This window comes from Strongylocentrotus purpuratus, unplaced genomic scaffold (genome assembly GCF_000002235.5).
Source record: "Strongylocentrotus purpuratus isolate Spur 01 unplaced genomic scaffold, Spur_5.0 spur5_scaffold_5, whole genome shotgun sequence".
Classification (NCBI taxonomy): domain Eukaryota; kingdom Metazoa; phylum Echinodermata; class Echinoidea; order Camarodonta; family Strongylocentrotidae; genus Strongylocentrotus; species Strongylocentrotus purpuratus.
Genome location: NW_022145611.1, coordinates 8206205 through 8222081, shown reverse-complemented (window position 1 = coordinate 8222081; position 15877 = coordinate 8206205). Strand labels below are relative to the sequence as shown.

Below are 15877 nucleotides of genomic sequence, written 5' to 3'. Positions count from 1 at the left end.
ATAATTATGATGTTGGGCCGCACCTCGGCGAAAGAATTTGAAGCGCCTTTGAGAATGTAAGCCTGAAAATGTAGAGAGCAATAAAGGAAGAGGCATGAAAGTGTAAAAAGGGACTTTAGCTCGAATTTCACATACTCTAGTTTGATGGTGAAAATGATCGAATGATAATGATGATGATGATGATGAAGATTATGATGATAATGAAAAATCACGAAGATGAAATTATAATGTAGCTGTTGTTGCTGCTACTGAGAAAGATGATGACGATGATGGTGGTGGTGGTGATAATGATGCAATTTAACGTAGGGGGGGGGGGAGAATAAAATTAAGATGAAATAGAAGGAAAAAAAGAGACTCGATAATTTGATACTGAGATGGAAGACGGGAAAGGGAAGGAAAAAAATAGACAGATTCTATAATCAGCCGCTTTACGGATACCGTAGAAAATCCGCTCGAGACCTCGGACTTGCAAACGTTTCTAATCGGCAATATTAGTTCAGTGATCAAACCAAAACAACTATGGCTGCCAATCCAGGGAGGAACGGCTCTTGCTCTTCTCACGCTTCAGAAAGATCTTCTGCCTGTTCTTCGTCGAATTCATCGGGCTCCAAGAACAACACTTTAAGCACAAGAAGTAGCCATGATATTTACGACTTGGATGACACAAAATGTGGCTGGTTATTGAAAAGATCTCGGGTGTCCAAAAAGTGGAAGAAGCGATGGTTCGCACTGAGGAGGGATGAGCTCATTTACGGACACAACTCAGAGGTGATGAATTGGTCGTAATGATCATGTGATTTGTGCATACTCAAAACATAGGGTCCACCTTTAACTTCATGATAGGGTTAATGTGTAGCATAGTAAAGAGAGAGAGAGAGAGAGAGAGAGAGAGAGAGAGAGAGAGAGAGAGAGAGAGAGAGAGAGAGAGAGAGATAGAGAGAGAGAGGGAGGGGGGGGGGGAAGTGAAATATAATTGTTTGGTTATCCTATACTTTAGTGTGTGTTTTATTATTTTGGGTTGCTAACCCTAACCCTAACCCTAACCCTAACCCTAACCCTAACCCTAGATAGATCTATGCACGTAGGTCTAGAGCTGTTATTGTTAACTGAAGTTAGAAACCCAAAATAATAAAACGCACTAAAGAATAGGATTGCCAATTGAATTTTTGAATGCAACCTAGAATTAAAAACTATTCTGTTTTCAAAGTGTGGAAAATGATTGCAAAAGGGAGAAAGCAGATGACGAGATGGAGAGTGAACTGTAAATGTTTGTAAACAAAAGTCAAACTCAAAGAGAGAGAAAGAGAAGAAATGGAGGGAGAGAGAGAGGCTTAAACAAAACAAAATCACTGAATCTGAGAGTGAGGCTGATTATATACTGTGTAAAATATGTTAATTTACTAAAGAGACAATTTAATCAAATACGACTGTTAGTGTTATTTGTGTTTTAATATCCTGTGAGTTTTCATTAGAAATCTATTTATTTTTTGGGGAAACTCTTTCAAATCAAAGTGTTATGATGGGGGTTGTTTGTCTGGACACTGGGCAAAATCAAAGCCTTCTCATGGTCTAGTTTTGCCTTTTAACAAAAAAAAAAAAATGCCCCCAAATGCCCAATCCATCATGATTTTTGTCCTTTATATTAATGTCCAACACAATTCTTGAAAGATTTATGAAATATTGCTTGTTAACTCATGTCTGGATAACCAACCTCTCCGGAATCACGATGTGTTGGTAAACATGATGAAGGCCCAGTTTTTGAATCAGAAGAATTTTAAGATGTAGAGGGGGAAATAAGTAAATATATACAGTATCAAACTTTGAATTATTTTCTCTTTCCTATTTTCATCCTTCAGTCACTGGACAAGAGCATACCATTGGATGGAACAGACATTACTGATTCAGTCATGGACCAAAAGCTGTTTGTGTTCAAACTCCAGCCGCTGAACTACAATCGGACTTTCTTTCTGCAAGCGGAGAATGAAGCCGACCAGTTGGAGTGGATGTCGGCCATTTGTTTTGCCAAAGCGATCAGCCACCAAACGGACAAGTCAAAGTCATGCGTTCTGCAGTGAACTTCTGCTGAGGCCACAAGTATAAATCTTGATGGAAAGAAGAGGTGGAGATTTTATTCATTAGCTGCTCTGTCACCTTATACAGCGTGCTGCAAGGATATTTTTGAGTCACACGACATGAGATCATGTTCTTGTAGTCGATCAAGTAGTACAGCAGAGGCTCAGTGAATTCTTCCCAATGCTGGCTGTTCGAAGATGGAGGACCGATATTCAAGTAGTATTTTTTATGCCTCCGCCACCGAAGGTGGTGCCGGAGGCATCATGTTTTCGGGTTGTCCGTCCGTACGTCCGTCCGTCCGTCCGTACGTCCGTCCGTCCGTACGTCCGTCCGTCCGTCCGTCCGTCCGTCCGTCCCGTTTGACCGTTATCACAATATCTCAAGAACCATTTAAGATTTAAACTTAAGACTCGGGAATAGTATTTATCACCATAGGAAGACGATCTGATTAGATTTTGGAGTACGTAGGTCAAAGGTCACAGGTCACAGAGGTCAACTTATGAAATTCCTTGTATTGAGTTTGTTAGCGCGATATCTCAAGAACCATTTGAGATTTAAACTTCAAACTTAAGGATAGTATGTATCACCATAGGAAGACGATCTGATTAGATTTTGGAGCACGTATGTCAAAGGTCAAGGGTCACAGAGGTCAACTTATGAAATTCCATACATTGAGATTGTTATCATGATATCTCAAGAACCACTGGAGATTTAAACTTCAAACTTAGTGATAGTGTGTATCACTATAGGAAAACAATCTGATTACATTTTGGAGCACGTAGGTCAAAGGTCAAGGGTCATAGAGGTCAACTTATGAAATTCCATACATTGAGATTGTTATCATGATATCTCAAGAACCACTGGAGATGTAAAAACTTCAAACTTAAGGATAGTATGTATCACCATAGGAAGACGATCTGAGTAGATTTTGGAGCACGTAGGTCAAAGGTCAAGGGTCACAGAGGTCAACTTATGAAATTCCATACATTGAGATTGTTATCATAATATCTCAAGAACCACTGGAGATTTAAACTTCAAACTTAATGATAGTGTGTATCACCATAGGAAGACAATCTGATTAGATTTTGGAGCACGTAGGTCAAAGGTCAAGGGTCACAGAGGTCAACTTATGAAATTCCATACATTGAGATTGTTATCATGATATCTCAAGAACCACTGGAGATTTAAACTCCAAACTTGTTTAAATTGCTCTATGGCGGAGGCATCATTTTCGACTGCGCGCAGTCAAAATTCCATCTAGTTTTTATATGGATCTGTCCAAACGGTCTTGATAGAGCTGCTTGTTTTCAAAGGTCATCCACCATAAGCTTGAGAAGAGTAGACTAACTCTGAAATCTCAACTGGGCGGTTGTCTTTGTATCCTGCTATGGAAACAAAAATATGAAATCCACAGGAAGTTGTATGTGAGGAGGTTGACATCAATGCATTCTGGGAGCAGTTCTGAACCGGGAGACATGAGCGCAAGGGATAGTTGCCGGCCACAGTTCGTGTTATCCTGTCTCAATGCTGGAACACATGAGCCAGTTTTCATGTACTTGTATTCAACAGTGAAAAGAAAAGGAGCTTTGTTAATCAAGTTGCTGCAATTCTCTTTATTTTTCTCTGAAAACTTTCAAATGATTATTAGAAAGAAAGGAGAGAGACAGAAAACAGACTTGTTCTATTTAACCTGTTGGATGTGATTGATTTTGGTGTAGCTTATTTATCACAAATTTTCAGACTTCAGTTCATGCTTTTTTTTTCCATAAAGTTCAGATACGCACATACGCTTGAGAATTAATACCCTCCAGCAGTGAAGTTTTTGATTATTCACTTGGAAAAGCGGACAGTTGTGATCTGAGGAAGATTGGATGAACCACCTACATGTACATGTACAGGTTATTAGAGAGGTTTCATAAATGTGCAAAGGAGATGCACTGTGTTGTACTTACCTGTATTGTATAAGCTGAAGATGTTTTTCTCCAGCTGTACGTCATTGTAGGAGAGTTTTTTGTCTCATGAACCAACAATGCAAGACGAGTATGTTTTCCCAATTTCCGTAGCTGTTTGAATTTTGATTGAAGTGTGTAGCTATATAATTCATGTTTGGACCAAACTAGAGTGTCTTGCAATTCTGTTTGTCAGAGAATAATGAGTTTGTGGTTACCTACAATGTACTGGGTGGTAAATGTCTGTGAAATTTATAATTTCCTTCTGAAAACGTAACAGACTATAGAAGTTATATTTATAGAAGTCATTTACAGAAAGTTCATTTTAAAGTTGGTTTATATTTTTGTAAACAAAGGATAAATGTGTAAAAATGTATGACCCCCACCCCCACCCACACACAGCTCCAAGATTTGTTTCCACAGCATAGTCAACAAATAACAAGTAAATGTAAAAAGACAACATATAAAGGGAACAAGTTGTTTACCTGAACATTTTTCTTCATTTTAATTGCTCAGCTAAGTAGTTCCAGCCATATTTTTATTTCCTTCAAGCCATCTTCATGCATATATTGTACTGACAAAGTAACTCTCACACATTTACAAAACAATCTAAAAACGTCCATGTATCTTGATGATATTGTGTGTAGGAGTGTGTGCACCAGCAGATGTACTTAGTTTGACCAAAATCTGATGATTGTGGTCATATGAAGAAAAAAAAGTATTACATATGAAAAAAAAAATATAATTCATACCATTATTTTTATTTCAATACAAATATAAATTATTCTTTTAAAGAGCAATACATTCATCAATATACCCACTGTGTCTTCAAAAACAAACTGCCATTAAAAAGCGTGAATTTATCGAAATCAAGCATTTTTGTAGAACTTCAGTGGATCGTTACAAACTGGTGATTGTTTGGTTGTTGATATTAATGTACAGGAAAGTAGTGCCTTGCCATTAGATATCATTGTACAATGTAGAACTCCTGCAAATCTACTCTTTGGTTTGTTCAAGTACATGTGCATGGGATTATGATTGTTTTCTGTAAAATGATCAAGGTTGGCGATGAAAGCCAATTATGAATATCAATGTATATGATTATTTGGATTGAAAATGGAGATAGTAACCAACTTGGTGTATTTAGTATACTTGGAAGAGAGTTTTGTATTGTCACACTTACTGTTACATTGTTTATACAATTTTTTTTTTTTTTTTCAAATTGGGAGGGGGAGGGGGATGGGGAGGGGACAGTCTATGTGTACAGGTTGTCAATGCAAGTATAGATGTGAATTAGTTATCTACGTATACATGGTGTACTTTAAATGGTCTTTATATAGAAGTGGACATTGTCATGTGGCTCGTTACTAAGGCAAATCAAAACAAGTAAAGTTGCCTTGGAGAATGAAATATGACCAAATCCTTTTTGTGGTAGTCCTTGGGTCAATGCCAAGTTTGGCCAAGGTTGGCTCAATGAAATCGAACATGACTGCATACTCATAGTAGCTGCAATAATAAAAATAGCTGTAATCGAACACAGCAACTGCAAGTGCCATATGGTACGTGTCCAATGTACTTAAAAATTGAAATACCGGTAATGTGTAATTTGTGTATGTATATAGTACCTGAATTTCTAGGACACTGAATTCCCTTATCAGTCTTTTAATTTAAAAGGAAAAGGGGATGGGGGAAATATTTACGGGAAGTCATGGAATTGCAATTCTACATGTACTTTTCAGTCTCAAAATCACAGCTTGTTATAATACAATGGATTGAGCTTGTTTGTCCTTCAAGTGTGTGATATAATTTATGCAACAGAAAATTAATTCACATGTCAAAGAAGGAGAGTGTAATATGGTAATCCTTGAATTTATACATGATTTTATCATCTCCCCTAATCTGGCCTTTTAAAACAGATACAGTGAAACCTGTATATAAAGGCCGCTCAAAGGAAACTTGAAAAGTTGTGTTTTGGTAGGTGGTCTTTATGTTTGTACAGATCTAGAGATTCCTTTAGTACAGCTTTCAGTGAGAAACCATATTCAAGAGAAAAAGAAAAAAAATGTGGTCTGTATAGACAGGTGGTCTTTCTGTACAGGTGGTTGCTAAAGCAGGTTTGACTGAATAATGAAAATAATAAATTCACACATTCAGGTAGGGGAAAAAAATGATATGGTCCATGTCACATTCTATGCCTTTGCATTCATTTGTATTCAGTAGAACATGACACTGACTGCTTTTAAAATCTGTTTTTGTTTTGTAGGATGTAAAAAGTCAGCCTCAGGAAGTGCTTACAAGTAGTTATAAAAATATATCCCTTCTCAGATTCTCATTACTTGTAGGGGAGTCGTAGCATAGGGCAATATTATTGATTGATACTAAAAGTACAATATCAGATGTGGTTTGTTGTATGAATAATTTCCTTATGTCATGTTTTGAAAGAAGACCTCAAAACACAAAACAAAATTTTTGTCATTTCCTCATATGTTACGGAAACCAAGATTCAGGAAATATTTTGTCTATTTCGCCACGACTATTGTTTTTCATCGGCGTCATAAACAAGTACGATTTCCCTTACTCATAAATGTATTGTACTGTAACATGATGGGTTGTACATGTAATATGACAAGTAGATCTTCATGTGGAAAAAAATAAATTGAATGCTCATGAATGCAATGATCGCAGTTTAGAATCTCTGTGCGCGGTAGTTATTGGTACCATTAAATTAAAGATAAAATTTTGTTGATTTATTTCAGATCTGGTATACTTAGACCCTTCTATTGAATAATATTCTTAACTAACGGTACTGAAAACATGCATAGTAGGAATGTAACAAGTATTCCACGTGTCTGTGGGGAAGATCATTGTTTGTTTAAGGATAAACTAGAACAGAGTTCAAAGTCCTATCTTATTTGCCAAATCTCTCTAACATCAAGAATTTATTACATGCTAGATTGTAACACCTGCAGAGTATACATGTATATTTCAATGGTGTCCTTTTATTGTTTCATTTTTGTGCAATTGAAAAAAGTGAGAAAAATGTGCCCTTACATACATGTATGTTTAATAAGATTTAGATTAGTTGTTTTGGGGACTTCCCCTTTTATTCACTCACAAAGCACAAAACTCAAATAGCTTCATGGATGAGTTCCCTTTTGACTGTATGATTAATGGTACTTTTTTTCTGATTTCTACTTTCATATTTTTCTTTCTTGACCCATGGTCTAAAATTAGCGCAAAATAAGCGTGGCACAGTCAGAGGTCCAATATTAGACGCGTGCAAGACATGGTACACTGAATTTGCGCTAATTTTTAAACCATGGGGTATGTAAGTGAGGGTTTAAACCATGGATTATGTTAAACCTCCTTCGTGAATTTGGGCCTACATGTATGTGTTTACATGTTGTTATACATGTATATAGTTATATTAAACGTTTTATGAGTTTTTTTTTCCCCTTTCTCTATTATTTCCTCTGCACATGCAGGTCTAAGATTTGAAATATGGTCAGCCACATATTTAATATTAGGATTGTATCTTTTTCTCTTTCATGAATTTCCCTTTATTTACTTGTCAAATACTCAAATACAAACTTGAACAACTTTACGGTGGAGTACCAATATTATAGGACTTTTATTTTTATTTCATCCTAAGCTTGTTTAGTAATACATATTTAAATCTAGATGACAGTAAATTGTGACTGAACAGCTGAAGGAGATTCAAAGATAAATGTACATGTGAATCAGAGAGTGTGTACATGTGTATAGATAATTATTTACATATACCGGTACCTATATTTCAAAAGGTTCTTATATCTTTTAGTGTTTTGTTCTTGGAACATTTTAGGCCTTAGAATTCAAAAAAATTTAATCCTGCATTTAAAACCTACTTTACATAACTCTCATTTTGGCAACAGCATTTGTATTTAAGTTTAATAATCAATATCTGATTTTTTTAATTTCATCCACACTCACACAGTATGGCATGTATTGTATTTCTTGAACAGTTTATGATTGTTTATAAAATCGAAGGCATGCCCTTTTTGTGTAGTGCGTAAATCAGTAAATTTGAATATCTTTGTGTACATCTATTCTTTACGGAAAAAAATGAAAGAACAGTGTAAGAAAAAGTGACATTGATGTTCAAAATAATAACGATAATAACAACAAAAAATAATTATCCTTGTTTTTTTTCATGATCTTATCAATGAATTGCGTCATTGGCGTCACCGTCGTACGTCTATTAATAGAGATTGCACAAGGTTTATAATCCCTTGTTTAATATTACAAGAGGTGATACTTAAATAACTACTTGTAAACACCTCAATTGTGTTTGTACAATGAGCTGTAGGCCATAATAGGAGTAAGCATAGCTTTATATAATCCTTCTTACATGACTGTAGTTTCAAGTACCGGTAAGGCAGATGTAAAGTTAACAACTAAAGTATTCTGTAACTTCGGTGTATTTCATGTTTCTCGTAATTCAAGAAAGGAAGGTGGGCTGGTTGAATAAGAGCCTTTGTTGAATAGTTTTATATATAAGCTTTAATTTGTCACATTCCCAAGAGACCTACATCGGAACAAAACATTTTTTTCACAAACTTAAACAATTACAAAACTTGGTAAGTGTATGAATAACTTGATTGTTAACTGTGCATGTATTACATGTATAAATGTATCAAGGAGGCATCAATATTGAGGTTTTAATTGGCACTGTTTCATCATGTTCCATTGTTGTTGTTTTTTTTCAATGACAGGAAGTATTAATCTATGTCAATTTATATTTTCATTTTGAGAGGGTCTTAATCTCATAACTTCATGCCATTGTGTACAATATCCAAAGGCTTTGAATTCATTATGAACATATTGTGACTGTAAAGGGACATTTCAATGTGCCAAAATTTCAACAGAACACCCTCTTCTCTTACCTTCAAGATTTCAAGATTTCAAATTTATTCATGTTTCCAACAAAACATTACAAATCAATTATAAGCATTTAAAACAAATTTACGAAATACATGTTGGAAAACAATACAAACAAATTATTATTACCATTAATGTTATTGGTATTAATTGCTATTGGTATTGTTATTATTAGTATTTTGATTATAATTTTCATTATTATTATTATCATCATCATCATCCTTCTTCTTTTTCTTCTGCTTTTCCTCCTCCTTCTTCCTTTAAGTTAAGATTTTTAAAGCTTTAGACCTCCATTATTAATTTGTTTAAGGTATCACTCACCTTGTGTTAATTAACGTTATTATTGAATTTACCTTAATGTTATTGAAATAGGTATTGCAGTTTGAAGAAACAGACTTGTGTATATGTAGTGATATTGATTGCTCCTGTGCTGCTGTATGCATTTACATGTTCCTTTAGCAGCATTATGGAAGATTCCTCTGGCACAAAATACGCACTTGAAAATCCATCCATTTGATATCTTATGTCATGTATTTTTAAAGCATTTTTCAAGGATTTTTTTTATAGAATTTTCAAGTCTAACTCTATGCCCTAACATGTGACAAAAAAGTTTATGATGTGCAAAGCAAAGATGGACGGAGAACTTGCCAGTTTGATGCTGCATGAACAACAATCCCTATAAATTGCAGATGGTATGAATTATGAAGAAAATATTGATAGGTCAGTTATATCTTTGACCAGGGGGGTGTTTCACAAAGAACTTAAGTTGAACTTATCTCTAAGTTGGACTTAAAAATTATGGAAAGCCGTTAGCATCTTTGAAAATATTTTGTAAAAGTTATTTTGAAAGGCATAAAATGTTAATTCAAATCATTCATATTTTCTATCATCAAGGAGATTTCATGTTCTTGATGTGGAATTTATAAAAAAGTCTAAAATACTTGAATTTCTGCTTTTGAATATATTTCATTTTAAGGCTCCAATGGCTGTCCATAATTTTTAAGTCCAACTTAGTGTTAAGTTCTACTTAGGATCTTTGTGAAACACCCCCCTGTGTATGTTACATGTAGTGTTAAATTCTTTCGTCTGCTTAGAGCCGGAAGGGTGTTCACTCGTATCATTTAAAGCCCCACTGTACTACTTGTAGCTCCTTGCTCCCTCTACATAGAAAACAACGCCTAAGCGGGGCCCATTGGTCCCCCATGATCCTCTTTTTCTTATGTTAATTGAGAGCCGAATTGATGAGATAGCCACCTGTCAGTGACTCCAATTCCTCTTGGCCAAACTAGTACATATGGGCTTTAACATAAAGTTAATACCGTATACCCTACTGGCTCTGAGTTACTGTATAATGTATTCAAAACACAGACCTGTACTTAATCTCTATAGGCAGATGACCGTTTGTAATCTCTATATTTACTGTGCACGCTAGTTCAAAGCCCTAATGGGTAATTACACAAGCAGCTATCAGTTTAATCTCCTTTAATCATCTTTCGATGCGAGACCATATTGGCTCACCCCAGATGTGTACCGGTCCGGTACTGTTGATATGTCATTCTCTTTAAACCAAGTACAGTGCAGTCAAACCTATATATAAAGACCATTCAAGGGAAGCAAATAATGTGATTTGCTGATGATTGGTCTTTATATACAGGCTCCCCTGGATCAAGTTTCAGAGAGAGTATACTGCTGTCAAGACGGGTTTAACCGTAAGATTTTAGGTTTGCGTTGAAATGAAAATGATTTTTGTTGTTGTCTTGATGTAGTTGTTTAGAATGTGTCTTTTCTCATACAGTTAAACCTGTCTATACTGGTCACCTTTATTATCTCCCTCTAGAAAGAAATGTGTTTTGTAGAACCTGTATAGAAAGGCCACCGTCTACAGTGGCCAATTTCATGTGGATAACCTTAACAGAAAGGTTTGACTGTATTTACTCTTGATATTTTTTTTCTTGATTTCTATTTGAAATGACTTGGTTCACGAATGAATCGATGATCAATGTCTTCTTCTTTGGGATATTTTATAATTATCTGTCCCAAATCATAAATGTTGTGTAGACCAGATGTCTGTAGCATGTGCCACTTCCTTCAAATTTCACCAAACGTTCAGCTGTGATTTATATATTGATCTTTATATCTTCTGAAATTTGTATATATTACAGTAGTGACCAATCAGAATTTATTTATATCGTACTGTATATTTTAATTTTCTTAAAAATGATACTTGGACGAACTATATGTATTTTTCAATCAGAGCATATTACATGTGTTAAACGGAATGATTAAATTGCTAAAAATGCACAACAGTTGGAATATGTATTTTGCCTTTTTAGCCTGGAAGTTAATTGATGTGTATGAGGGAAGAGAAAAGATTGAAACAATACCGGGAGGATAGAGAGGCTAGCTGTAAAATAAAAAAAGAGACACATGGAGAGGCAGAGAGACAAAGGGGCAAGGAGAGATAGAGAAAGAGAGAGAAAGAGAGAGCAAGGGAAGTGAAAGAGAATGGATGGAGAGAGAAAGACAGAGGAGGGAGGAGAGAAGGGGACATGATATTAGACAGAGATAGGGGAAAGGGACAAGAGAAAGACAGAGAGAGAAAGAAAAATGGAGAGAGAGACAGAGAGGAGACCAGAGAGAAAGAGAGGAGACAATAGAGAGAGAGAAAACAAAAGCAGGAAAGAGAGAGAGGGGAGCTGGAGAGGTCAGAGATTGATAACAAGGGGAAAAGAAAGAAAGAGAAACAGAGGAGAGGTGGAAGAATAGATGAAAGAAATGGATGAATAGATTCAAATAGATGGTACGACAAACAGATGAATAGATGATTTAGGATTGAGATGGACAGTATCACATACAGTCCAATGATGGAGTGACAGTAGTAGTACTGAATTAATAAAACAATGTCAAATCTGCCAATTACAAGAGTGAAATAGATTGCAGGGAAAAAATGGGCCGGAAGTCACGACATAGAAACCAGGAAATGGAAGATTGAAATCAGGATGTCCGCACCCAAAGTGTTTACTTTGATAATACTTTCTGTTTTCATTGGTTGCTATACATGTTTTCTTTTTTTTTCTTCTGTTGCTCTCTCGTTTCTCCTCATCTATCCACTCCATCAATGCCTCTCTCACTCTCTTCATTTGAATTCTATCTCTGTCTCTCCTCTGTCCGTCCATCCTTACACCTCTCCCTCTCTCTCTCTCTCTTTTCACTATCTCTCTGTCTTATTCCCTCTTTGTCATTTATTCTCCGTATGGCATTCCCTTCTCTTACATATCATCTCACAACTTTGTGCTTTGACATAAAAAATAAACATGTTTTTACTAGTATTGTATAGAAATTGTATTTAAATTGCTTACCCTACATAGCAACACTATGACCATAACATAAAACTCTTGCTGGAATCATCATGCTAAAATTTAAAAGTCAAGTCAAAGGCATTTGCACTGTTCTTGCAATATCATTCATTTCAAAAACTGTGTTTTATGGGAAAATGTTTAAATGTATTTGTATAAATGTCAAAGCTGCCAAAACTTTTACAATGTTAATGGCACTTTTCCATGCCTTTGTGAAGTTGTGATTTGAATTGCGCAGTGCACAATCATTCTTATATCTGTACGCTTTTGGCTACCAAAGAGTTTGAATCTGTGCAGCAAAATAAAGCCTGTAAATACAAAGAAGTTAAAACATAACTCAGGGTGACTGTTCACTCAGGCACACACTTTTCTTAATACACATAACGGTTTAGAGAATTTCAGAGTTAAAAACTGCATGAAATGAACAAACTAAAGACACAGGGCTCTATGTCAACATATAATTTTCTTTTAATTTCCTTCAGATAGTATGCATTGCACCGTTTATATATAATCTTCAACAAATTTCTTAAATAATTTCTGTATGTACACATTTGGAAGCCTGAACATCCATCCCTCTTGTTTCTTAGTTCACTTTATACTACACATGAATACAAAATAAAAGTTCAATATTACTTCATTTCTGCAGGCTTCATATATTTCAGTACTTCTCTCTTCTATCTAAAGGCAAAATATGTAGCAACATTATCCATACAAATGTGCAGGGCAGGGCCTACCATTCTTGATACCGTGTCACTTAGAAAACGTACAAAGAGTAAGAAGAATGTTACCTGCTCCAAACTCAATTAATTAAAGGGAGAATTGCAAAAAAAGGAAGAGAGAACAAAAATTCATTCCATGAGGAAGATCAGAGCTGCCAACCTTGTGCGACCAAAAAAAGGAATCATGATGGCAAAAAAAAGGAATTTCAAGCAAAAAAAAAGGAATTCATGAAAACAAAACTAACAACCACGCGCGACACACTTCCAATGCAGAAATGTTCATTCATCATGCTGTTTTTTCCATACAAGCAGGTAATTTTGTTGGTGGTTATTTTGGTATTATCGGCATTTATGTTTTAAGTATGTTTTAAAATTAGTTTTCTATTGAATTTGTGATGAAATCACCATTTTAGGGCAGTTGTTTAACGTGCGGTATTTTATGAAGAAAAAACGTAATACCGTAATTTGGAGGAAAAAACAGAGTAATTCCGGCAAAAACGGAATGGTTGGCAGCTCTGGAAGATGTTCCATGAGGAAGATGGACTGCAGCTTCAGGGTTTACTGAAAATATGTTGTTCTAAATTTTTTTCTTCCATTAAGTAATAATAATAATCTGGATTCATTAACGCTTAATACGAAACAGCGTCTCTAAGCGCTGTACGGATATCATTACCCCGGTCATTGGATTCATTCATGCACAATGCGCACCGTCTCCACTCCCTGGGGGAGTATTCCTACCATTGTGGTCACTGTAAGGAAACATGGCAATTACTATTGTAACGATCCCCACCCTCACAATATTATACTTGTAACCGATTTCCATGCTAGCTGTCATATCTTTTATCTGAAACTTCTAAAAACTTCTGAAAATATAGTCTTACTAGTATGTGAACATGCAGCTTGAATCATCCCATCCTTTCTTTTCTCAATCTTGTCTTATTTCTGTCTTTTCTCCTCTGTCTCTCTGTCTGTCTGTCTCTCTCTCTCTCTCGCTCACTCCGAGAGCTTGCATGCAGCCAGCCTATTTCTCATCATTTCTTCACATTCTTCATTTATAGGTAAAAATTAATCTTGATTAAACTTTATTCCAGAAGTACCGCTGTGAGTTATAGTCTGGATTGTGTGTGTTTTTGTGTATAATACCTGCTTACAAACAAAAGTTTCTAGTTTGAAGAAGTCTAGTATGAACGGCTTCACGTATAAACACAACCGGAAGCATACGCGTACGTTGCTTCCGACACAGTCACTAGATCCAATTTATAAATCGTAGTAATATGCCTAAGAATTCATTATTTATGAAATATGTGATTAAGTTGTATATTTATTCAGATAGACAAACAAATTATCCCTAATATCATATTATTGTCAAAAACGTAAGAGAATTCGAATTTTGTACTTTTTTAGTTTATTAACTAGGATCGGAATTCAGGTTGTGCAGTTTACGCGCATTATGTAAATAAGACAGTGAATCCCAAATTTAGGCTATGAAATATTTTTTTGTTAAATTTTTGCTCTTATTACAAAGGAGAGCTTGAAATATTTATCTTATGCCTTGTTTAAAGTTTCAAATAAATGCATTGTAATGTTTCCATTACTAAAGCAGTGTAACTTTTGGAATAAATAAGCATTTAATATTGAATTAATAAAGATTTTTAACTTTATAAGGTCCGGTTGCAATGTGTACGTGCTTCTCTGTGCATCTCTGCGGCGTGGCTTACAGCATGCGCATTGATTTCCCCCACGTCCGCATAAAGTGCATATATAAGATAGATTTTTTGGATTAGAGGTCGATTCGGAAGAGTCGCCCAACAAATTAGTCCAACGTCGATTCGCAAGAGTCGCCCAACAAATTGGTCCAACGTCGATTCGCAAGAGTCGCCCAACAAATTGGTCCAAAATTAACGCTGAACTTTAAATAACATTTACTAAATTCCCTAAACTCTCCTTCATAAACAAACAGGTATAGTTCCTTAGTTAATTTAAAGTCCATTACCAATTTACAGTGTTATAACAATAAACAGATTTTATAAAATAAGTATTAACTTGTGTGTATATATATATATATATATATATATATATATATATATATATATATATATATATATATATATATATATATATATATATATATATATATATATATATATATAAAGACTTATTTGACTTTGTAACAGTGGCGATAATACTATTGATGTAAAAAGAAATGATTAAATAGAAATGAAGTTTTTGTTTTTGTGTTCAAACTAAAATCTTGTCTCAAACAAATGTGTTTTTCTTTTTGAGCATCGATTTAGTTATTCCATATACCTGTATTTCTATAGTCATATATTTTGACTGAAACGAACTAGGATTTAGATACATCGCTTCTATCTCTCTTCCACAAGATATGGCCACCAATACCAGGCTCGACGTGAGGGAAGGTAGAGGCGATGCGGTCGACGCCCTCAACGAGGGTGACGGCCGGTACAAAAATGGTGTCAGAAGTGGGATAGAAGCTAATCTATAGTTAGCTAGCACTGTGTAGCGGTGGAAACTAAAGCCAAAAAGCGTCACAATGCATCTTAGACAAAGAAATAAATCTAGACGTACACCAGAGGAAGTTGCAGAGGGCTTTTTGCAATTTGACCAACCAAACAGCTTCATCATCAGGGAGTTTCCAATCAAAGGAAGAGGAGTTGTGGCAGACAGGAATTTCAGCAAAGGCGAGTTCCTCTTATTCTATGCTGGAAAACTAATTTCGCGAGATGAGGGTGAGAGGAAAGAGGAGTTGTGCCCATCGGGCTTTAGGCTTTTCTTCAAGTATGAAAGATGTGAGTTTTGCATTGATGCGACAGATGAACTGACAACAGGACCCTGTATG

At 35.4% G+C, this 15877-nt stretch overlaps 1 protein-coding gene across 1 annotated transcript; it reads left to right on the top strand.

Moving 5' to 3' along the window:
• The first annotated feature begins 439 nt into the window (after window positions 1-439).
• On the top strand, window positions 440-2233 carry LOC105437250 (pleckstrin homology domain-containing protein 1-like). Its single transcript, XM_011663629.2, has 2 exons — window positions 440-768; window positions 1857-2233. The coding sequence occupies exons 1-2, from the start codon at window positions 520-522 to the stop codon at window positions 2073-2075; spliced, it is 468 nt and encodes a 155-aa protein (XP_011661931.1). The 5' UTR covers window positions 440-519; the 3' UTR covers window positions 2076-2233.
• The last annotated feature ends 13644 nt before the right edge of the window (window positions 2234-15877 follow it).

What these genes read in the sequence shown, in the direction of transcription:
- LOC105437250 (XM_011663629.2), top strand. Translation starts at nt 520, where the DNA reads ATGGCTGCCAATCCAGGGAGGAACGGCTCTTGCTCTTCTCACGCTTCA. An exon ending in TTTACGGACACAACTCAGAG is followed by an intron (nt 769 to 1,856) that starts GTGATGAATTGG and finishes TTCATCCTTCAG; the next exon opens with TCACTGGACAAGAGCATACC.